This window comes from Panicum virgatum, chromosome 3K, assembly GCF_016808335.1.
Source record: "Panicum virgatum strain AP13 chromosome 3K, P.virgatum_v5, whole genome shotgun sequence".
NCBI classification, from domain to species: domain Eukaryota; kingdom Viridiplantae; phylum Streptophyta; class Magnoliopsida; order Poales; family Poaceae; genus Panicum; species Panicum virgatum.
In genome coordinates this window covers 17,322,782-17,332,157 of record NC_053138.1, presented here as the reverse complement: position 1 = coordinate 17,332,157, position 9,376 = coordinate 17,322,782, and the positions used below count along the sequence as shown (strand labels likewise).

The 9,376-nt window shown below is 45.1% G+C and overlaps 1 protein-coding gene across 2 annotated transcripts; it reads left to right on the top strand.

The window, feature by feature from the left end:
- The first annotated feature begins 888 nt into the window (after positions 1–888).
- Positions 889–6,699, top strand: LOC120697977. 2 transcript variants are annotated; one of them, XM_039981377.1, is made up of 5 exons: positions 889–1,124; positions 2,592–2,872; positions 4,647–4,947; positions 5,791–5,868; positions 5,990–6,699. In XM_039981377.1, the coding sequence occupies exons 2-5, from the start codon at positions 2,607–2,609 to the stop codon at positions 6,038–6,040; spliced, it is 696 nt and encodes a 231-aa protein (XP_039837311.1). In that variant the 5' UTR covers positions 889–1,124; positions 2,592–2,606; the 3' UTR covers positions 6,041–6,699. The 2 variants fall into 2 exon arrangements, with proteins under 2 accessions (XP_039837311.1, XP_039837312.1); XM_039981378.1 differs by having other exon boundaries at positions 2,567–2,872.
- Positions 6,700–9,376: the final 2,677 nt, after the last annotated feature.

The following is a 9,376-nucleotide window of genomic DNA, read 5'->3' as shown; positions in this document are numbered from 1 at the left end:
CCCCTGCCGCGATGCTGGCGCGCACCTACGTCTTCTGCAACTCCTGCAACTCGGAGGCGCCGAGGTGGGAGGCCTGCTTCCTGCTCCCGCTCGCGCACCGCGCCGCCCGCCTCGACTTCCACGTCCGGGACGTCGACCCCTTGGGCTCCGACCTCATCGGCACCGCCTCCCTCCCCGTCGCCGCCATCCCGCGCGAGCGCGCCGCTGCTGCCCGCACGCGCCGAGCTCACCGGCCGCAGCGTGTCGAGCTCGCCGGCTGCCGTTGCCTGCTCGCGCCGCCGCCGCGTGCCAAGCTTGCCGGCTGCCACTTGCCCGCCCGTGCCGCCGCCGCTCCGAGCGGACCCGCGCCGCCGCGTGCCAAGCTTGCCGGCCGCCGCTTGCCCGCCCGTGCAGCCGCCGCTCCGAGCGGACCCGCGCCACCGCGCGTCGACCTCGCCGGAGAAGCGCCTTCAACATTTCAAATTAGTATTTCCAACATTCCATTCTTTCAATTTCAACATTTGGTATTTACAATTCCAATATTTTGAAGTCAGATGTTGAACTTGTTTATAGAAAATGTAAGTGAATTCTATTAAAATGGTAAATATGATTGCACCAGCTAATTGGACCAATAGACTTTAAAAATTGATGGCTTATGTACCTTCCACGACATATACATGCTATCAAGGTCCCTCGCGTAACAACTGGAGTGCTGGACATCACCTTAAAAAAAAGCTGGGAATTTCACATCAGGGAAGAGTGACGAGCTGGGACGATCCAGGCAGTCCACCTGGAGATCGACGGCTGGGGTTGGCCCGTTGCTCCGCTGATAGGATTCGGTTCTGGAGTCCCCGAGGGGTCAGGAGCGGGGGAGAACGGAGGCGGCATATAAAATGCCAAGGCCGCCTTCCTCTCCCTCCTCACCTGGCTTCCTCACCTGGTTTCCAGAGAGGAAGAGGAGGGAGGAACACGGGGCACAGGGGGCGTCCGGAATTTCCTCCGATTCCGTTTACCGCGAAACCTCTGCCTCGAAGAATCCATCCCTCTGCTTGATCTGTATTTCTCCTGGTGGAGAAGAGAAGCGGAGGATTACTAGTCCCGGAAGGTGAATTGGAGGGGCGCGGACGCGCGCGCGGTGTTTTCAGGTACTGCTCCTCCCAGTTCGCCGAACTGCGGTTCCTTTTGCTCTTTCCCCCCGATTGTTTGCTGTTTCCAGCGGTAATTTTGGCTCGGATTGGAGCTGGGAGGTTCGCGCTCCGATGGCAAGTTTACCTTTTAATTTTTATGAGTTGCTACTTGTGATTTGTTTGAATTCTCGATTTGTAAGGTTCTTCATGGGCGGTTAATTGATCGGAACGATCCGCCCCCCTTTTCTCTTTCTGGGATTCTATTCTGCCTGCGCTTTTCTTCCTGTGCTGGGATTCCTCTGGTTCTGTGCTTGCGAGATCCCTCATGAACTGCGAGTATATCTGAAGTGGATTATTTGAATTCAATTCCTCCGGAGCTGCATTTAGGCATGACCTGAATCAGTTTGCGCTATGATCGAGCGCCATCTGAGCTGTTTGACTTTTGATTCCCGTGATTGGAACTCGGGAGTTAAACTGATTCGGATCGAGCGATTTTACTGAACAATCGTTTTGCTGCTTGTCTGCGAGGTGGGATTCCTTTAATTGTTTCATTTGGTGTTGCTTGGTGGGACGGTTGGATGAGGAGCCGGAATCAGGAGGTGTTTGGTTGTTGTTTTGGATCTCCTCCGTTTTCCCCTGTTTTTTTGTTGGCGTTCTATATCATACAACCGTAAAGTTTGCACATTTCAGTCTCTTTTCCCCTTATGCGAGTTGATCTCTTCCTTGCTTATTGTGTCTTTCTTGTGCTTATCCTGATTTGTTGTCGCTATCTCAAATTGTTGAATTTGCAATAACGAAAAATTGGGTACAATACAGCACAGTGCCCAGAATTTACATTTGATTGATTGTTTGTTTTCTTCAACACCACTCTTGAGTAAATGAGTTCTATTGATCTCAGTTACATTTTTATTCTAATTCGATTTCTTTTAACTTTTCCTGGTTTGACATGGGTCCAATCAGAAAACCAGTAGCTCACCAATTTCTTTCCAAGAAACAAGCTCACTATTTTTCCCCAGCTTTCCCTTGTTGATTTGATCAGTCGGTTTTGTTGAGTTAGATTGATTTGATCAGTCGGTTTAAGTTGAGTTAGATTTCAGCTGTCATCCCGTTTATCACAAAAATTGATCGGTCAGTGAATCACTTATCCGTTTCGAAAAAGCTTTTGGATTAAGTTTTTTTTTTTTGAGAAATGGGAAGAAATTAAACAGAGATTTGTCCATGTCTTGACGACTCATCACAATTCAATCAGTCTCCTACCTTTCAGTTTATCCTCCTCCAGTTGGTTTTGCATAAAATCCATGCAGATAATTAAATTGGACGACTTCTTCTGTGATCTTTGAGATTCTCTCTTTTTTTTAGCTGATCTGAGTTTCTTTTTTTTTCAGCATTTTTTCATTCAATTTACGTTATCATTATTCCAGTTTCACTGTGATTTCATACCTTCTACACTGGAATTACAGCCCGTCGGGATTTTTTTTCTTAAAGATAGCCCGTCGGGAAATGGAAAAAGAGGGGAGAAACCACTACCACACGCGGGGCTCCTCGCGCGGTGGCAGCAGGGGCACCGCGGCGGAGCGCGACCTGCTGTTACAGTGGGGCAACCGGAAGCGCCTGCGCTGCGTCAAGGTGCAACGTCGCGACGTCGAGGCCGCCGCCACGGCGGCCGCCGAGAAGGCCGCCATCGGCCAGCGCCGCGCTGCCGCGGCGGCAGCAGTGGCGGCCGCGCAGCACCACCGAACCGGCCATGCTCATCATCGCGTCCTCAGGTCCGTGCCTTTTGTGCTCTTCTCTGAAATTTTTTATCGGTCGTGGTGTCGATGTGCGAGTTGCGTGTGCTCTCTGATTGCTTTGGTTTGGTGGCTACTGGTTAAACTAGTGCCCATTTTAGGGCTATTGGGTAAACTGGTAAAGCAACAACTGGCTGTCACGTGATGTCTTCTTGGGCACGTGCCATCGTCCATCGATCCGAAGAGCAGAGGCCTGAGCTGGTTTAGTTTCGATTTGAAGAGATTCAATTTGAACGAACGGTGGACAGATAATACGAAGATGTGGTCTGTCTTTTTCCTGAAGAACTGAAAATAGCAGACTTGCCCCCCTTTTTTGTAGAGGGGCCTGCATGTTAGGCAAAGAAGTGATGTTTTTGGTTCAGTTGGGGAAGCATGATTGCTTGATGGCATTGATTGGCTTGTGGTGTTGATTGGTCCAGCTTTATTTTCTTCCAGAAGTATGGACTAGTCATGTCCAATATTGCGGAATTCGGTGTGTGGATGCTACATGCTAGATTTTGCTAGTTCTTTACCCCGTTTGAATCTTGATTTATATTATTGGGGGAGGTAGTAATCTGTCTTGTTAACTGTGATATTGGTTGGTTCTTCGTGTCACTCAAATTAAGTCCCTGAAAGACTGAAAGGAACTAATGCTTACAACAGAGAGCCTGATTTTAGTTACTAACACTGAATTAGCGAAATAATAAAGTGTTGCTTGATTTATCTCGTCTTGTTTCTGTATCATTCAAGTTGAGTTGTTTTCTGGAGTTTAAGGACCAGCAGATTAGTGTTGTCTCCATCTTTGATCAATCCAGCTGAATTATCTGTATTTGAATTTATTCTCTAAATTTTCAGGAATTCTAGCTTACTTTTCAGTTTGCTTTCTGCATCACATGACTTACCTGTCCTTTTTGCTGGTACACTTTTCTCAAACTGATCTGTGATTTTGCTTCCACTGGAACTAGTTATGAAAAAAGAGCTACGAGATGAGACTGGTGTCAAGAGATAGATGTTCAGCACTATGATAGATGTTCTTTGATGGCTAAATGTTCAGTACTTTTTGCTATCTTTGGACTCTGAGGTCGCACCATATGAACTATATTTTTTGACTAATTTTGGATTCAGAAGAAACACCAATTTTATCTCAAATCAGTTACCACCACACGTAAAGTGGATGGTGAGGACTTGCTCATTCATCGCTCTCCCTTTTCCTGTTCTCCTTGAATTCATAGTTTCTTGCCTGGACAGAATTAAGCGTTGATATAGGTAATTGGTGGAAGTTTTTGCATTCTATACTGCCCCTTTCCCCTAAATTGGAGGTGAATCATGATTTTTTGTCTTCTCCCTATTTCAGAATTTTAATAATCTGTTGAAGTTAATTTCATGAGTGTTAAAATCTAGCATTCGATTCTCATTTTTTGAAATGTAACCATTGGAATGTCCCTGTTTCGTGCCAGCAGACTGCAAAACTGCTATAAATCCATATTGCGTAATCCGCGCCTTCTTTTCATTTAAAAATACAAAAAAAATTGTGAAAAGCGCGCGCGGTGTCATTGAATCGTATTCGAATTAATATATCTTGAAGGTAGGTTCATGGACCTTTCCATTATTAGAACATGAGTGATTGTGTTTGTTGTGTATCCCATACCTTTATCATGTTCTTTTTGCTAGACCTTACATATGAGCAACAGGATGCTTTTTGCTTGGTAGATTGAAACTAATTAGGCATTCTTCTGAATCTTTTCTAATCTATATGTTGTTTCTGAATTTGTAGGAACTCGGAAGAATTTGCAACCATGAAATCGCCAGCACAGCAACAACAGAACAACAGCATCCACACGGTTGCTTCACCAGACAGGGAACGCCCTGGTAGAGGTAGCAACAACAACGGAGTTCCACAGACCCTTCCAGATGACAAGAAAGGCTCTTCATCAGGGAGTGAGGGATCCATCTGGCCAAAGTTTGCAATAGCCCTGTCAAACAGGGAAAAGGAAGAGGATTTTCTGGCTTTCAAAGGATCCAAGTTGCCTCAAAGACCCAAGAAAAGAGCCAAAGTCATCCAGAGAACTGTCAATGTATGACCCTCGCATATTAACTTTCAATTTGAATAATTTATTTTAGTTTGATTGTGTTCAGTTCACATCAATGCGCATAGGATTCTATATTGCAGTCCACTGGAATGGATAATAAATAAGAATACCTTGCTTCATGCAGAGATATTCCTAACTCAAAATTTCAAAATACTAGGAGACAGTAGTAATCTCTTTCTACCTATTTGTTTAAAAGAACAGTAATCTATTCCAAACTTTAGGTTATCCCTTGAATGCAAGGATCTACCAGGGCTGTAAATCATTTTGGATACACTTTATTTAATAGATATAGCCATGCTGGGCATCAGGTCACATGGGCCACCTAGGAGGCCTGCAAATAAAATACTAGCATTCGATGGACTCCTCCTTTCTTATAGCTGGAGATTTAATTTGCTTGCCAGAAGCATCTATAACACCACAGCATGCTTCTGTCCGAAGCAAATAATTTTGTTTAAAAGCTGATGCTCCCTGGTTGTCCCCCTCAATGGTTGATGAGTTGCTCTGACGCTGTTGGTCCCTACTAGGTACTATCAGAAAGAACCCTTATTTGAAACGGCAGAACTAATTTGCTAGTCTTGATGTCGTGATACCATTGCAATTGTTGTACTAATTAGCTAATATGCAGTGGCTATTGGGCCGTATTTGTTTTCCTATCTCAGTTTATTTCCATTTCTAATATGTTACCGTGCTATTTATTGTGGTCAAGCATGCTTGGAATTACGCCTAAGAAAATTTTGATGTCTACTATTTTCCACGTATGTCTTGAGGTGCATATTAGAATAGTCACCATTCTGTTATTCCTGCCTGAATTCTCTTCATCCTTTGCAGTTTGTCTGCCCGGGAACGTGGCTTTGTGACTTAACTCTGGAAAGATATGAAGTCCGAGAGAAGAAGGTTTCCAAGAAGGTGGGTGGACTCGAATGTCAATATCAACTTCAGACTGCAGCTCAACGCCACAATCCTATACCATACTCCTGAAGTACTCATGAAGGAATTCAGTCACCTGATATTTTACCTGATTTTGCAGCGCCCCAGGGGACTGAAAGCTATGCACGATATGGACAGCGACTCAGAATAAAAAGAGAACACTGAACATGAGAAGGTGAGTATTAGAAAGAAGGCCAGAACAGATCCAAATCCAACAGATGAAGATTGACGGCAAAAGCGTTCTGATCGAATGATTGGTCGGTTCACCATTTCTCGCGATTGCTACTGGAGATCAATGTCTTCCAAAAGAACTTGAGGAAATCGAGGAAGAGAGAAATGCCAGAATTTGCAAAGAACAACACAGAGGGACTGCAGGAGCAGGAACTTTTACAAGCCTGCTTTTGTTACTGTGAACATTAGCTACGACTTACTTCCTGTAAAGCAGCAGCACATTTTTGCAAGCCCCTCATGTTAGTAACGGCCAACTAAATCTTCCGTTGTCAAAAGCCAAAGTAATCCCGAGAACAGTCCAGGTGCACGCGTAATTTGCCAAGTTCTGACAATAAACTTCATATGAATCTGATAGGGCCTTCACGAACTCTTCTATTTTCCTTCTTTTTCTTTTTTTTTTACCTCGTGGTGCTGTAACTGTTCAGTGTACATTCTGTCTGGAGTATGATACGGTGTCAAGTGTCAGTTGATCAGGCAACACAAAATGATTGGGGCATAAAGGTTTGGGTGTAAAGCACTGTAGCACTTTCGTTTGTATTTGATAATTATTGTCCCGCCATGGGTTAATTAGGCTCAAAAGATTCGTCTCGCAAATTATAGACAAACTGTGTAATTAGTTATTTTATTTAGCTACATTTAATACTTCATGCATGCGTTAAAAGATTCAATGTGATGGGGAATCTTATAAAGTTTTGAAATTTTGAAGAGAACTAAACAAGACTTGGACCTATTCCGTATTCTGTAATTCCGGAAGAAGACTTGTAAAAATACTTCAGTAACTTATGTTACAGTTCCACTGGTTTCTGTTGTGTCTGAAACTCTGAATCTCCTTCCTCCCCCGAACAGGGCGCTCCCCAGCCACGCATGTGCCCTGGGTTCGTTAGTCCTGACCGGCTGGGCGCGGGGGCGTACGTGCCCTGGCTCGCCACCGAGACAAACAATGTTCCTTTCACGATCGGAGCGCGCAGGGCGTGGCGAGCGAGGAGCGGCCGGCCGAGCAGCCGTTCGCTGTGCGTTGGGTGCGGTTGCCGGAGCGGTTGCCATGGCCACGCCGTGCGTGTCGCAAGCTAGCGTTAATAAGCACGCGTTTGTTGTTGTTTTTAAACATTTTTTTTGAAGAAATTCTTAAGAGAAATGGTGAAAGGCAAGCAAAACAATATGGATTACAACGTGAATTCAAGGTTGGTTCAGCCCCCTCTGAATGCAAATGGATTGCTACTTGAATTCGGTCGACGACCAGCTGCGATGCAAGCAGGCGTCGGCATCAATGATCAGCTGAAGAGCAGCAAAGGAACTCGGTGATCAGACGAACAGAACAAAAGTATAAAAAAAATGATAGATTTGGTTGGTTGCATTATTTCCGCGAGTAGCTGCTTTACAGCAGAGGGAGCTGCTTTGTTAACCTGCTTCTGCTTTAGTTTTACGCTTTGTCCCCATTTTTTTTTATCTCAACTAAAGCGCCGCTTTCCTCTGCGAATGAGATGCAAATACTCAAAAGGCGATACGTGCGTACCTGCCTTTCGACTTTGTAAAGAAAAAGTCACAGGCCATAGCTTGGGGTTGGGGTGGAAATCACAAAGAAAGCAACACATTTCCTCATTATCACAACAGATAAAAATTCAGTCTTTCAATGCTCGAAAAATGTCATCAGAATCTGGGCACACATGATAATTGACACACCGAATCAATGCTGCTACAGAAATGGTCTGAATCTCTGAATGAATAAAATTCCATGCGGTTCGATCGGTAGTACAAAAACACTGGTCAGGAAACAAGCAAGCAGGTAAAAGATATCATGCGACGCATGTGGTGGCACTTGGCAGCAGCTTCCGTCTACGACGATCCGCCGAGGGCTCAGTGGCGCAGGCTGCCGAGGAGGAGCGCCACGGCCGGGCAGAGGACGGCGGCCACGAGCGACGAGGAGACGGCCGCCGCGCCGGAGGTGGGGCTCGGCGCCGGGGCGTCGGCCGCGAAGACGACGCCGGCGAAGGAGGACACGGCGACGGCCGCGACGACGGCGACGTACAAGATCTTGGAGGCCATGACGCTGTGAAGGCGTGAAGCTAACAGAGGTTTGCGCGTGCTAGCTTTGCGTTGTGAGCTTGTAAGGAAATGCAACGAGTTGTGAGAGGTCAGAGAAGGCGAGAGCCTGTTTTATAGGTGAGCGGAGAGAAGGTTTGGGGCCCACGTTTAATTCACAGTCTGGCCGATTTCCATCAGCCAGCTCATAAATTAGTTGCAGCCCCATGATTAGCTTAAAGATAGGAGACTTGCTGTTTTCCAACTGCACAAATCAAGCTACGGTTAGCATATTTCTAATATTTGTAGTTCAAAATTTGGAGGTTGGTTTAAAGAATTTGAACACTGCTTGGCAGCCAATGCAACAAAAGGGCATGATGATCTGGACAGCAGACAACAATACACCTCATCAGATGATTTGATTAGTTCTTGATATCTCCAGTAAAGCACAGATCAGCAGAGCTTTAGGTTGCTATACAGTCTGGTTTTGATGATACCAATGCATGCGTTGGGTATCCCATGGGACAAGAGGATTTGGCTGTCAGACTGCTTATTTGATTCTTGGCAAATTAATGTTGAAATTTGTAACGGTAGCATTGCCTGCACAGCGAACTCTGCCTCTAGAATGTAAAAGTACAGCAGATAGACGGCAGGATGTCACAAAAGATGGGCAATTTGAGCTACTGACAGTGCAAATGAAAAGTCAATATCAGATGGCCTGTCACATACAGGTATTTACTTGAAACCACAGGTACCATAATTACTGCAAATGTGGTGGAGCATGTACCTGAAGCCTCAGAAAATGACAGCTACCTCTTATCTGCTTCATTGTATTCTGTACAGCTCTGGAATATTTTGTTCTGATAATATATGAAGTTCTACTAATTCTACAAGGATTAGCTGTGTGTATTATTGGCTTCTTTTGGACTTTATGTCAGCTAAGATTCTCGTGTCCTGTTGGTTCAGTGGTACCCAACTAAGTCTCCACAATGATTATTGGACACACCACAAATACAGCCTTATGGACTGTGTTGCAAACTTGCAATGGACATGTGACATTTCATACATACAAGTTTGGGTGATTATGGCTGCAATTTATGAAAGATTCTGACAATAAATCCGTTAGGTTTGGCCAGAAAATACGAATTCTTGAACAAACCTCCCAGGAAAGTCTGTTTTGTGTTTTCTCCTGCTTTGTTCAATGGAGTAGGCACTATCTTGTGCGTAAAAGAAACTT

What these genes read in the sequence shown, in the direction of transcription:
- LOC120697977 (XM_039981377.1), top strand. Translation starts at nt 2,607, where the DNA reads ATGGAAAAAGAGGGGAGAAACCACTACCACACGCGGGGCTCCTCGCGC. An exon ending in GCTCATCATCGCGTCCTCAG is followed by an intron (nt 2,873 to 4,646) that starts GTCCGTGCCTTT and finishes CTGAATTTGTAG; the next exon opens with GAACTCGGAAGAATTTGCAA. An exon ending in AGAAGAAGGTTTCCAAGAAG is followed by an intron (nt 5,869 to 5,989) that starts GTGGGTGGACTC and finishes CTGATTTTGCAG; the next exon opens with CGCCCCAGGGGACTGAAAGC.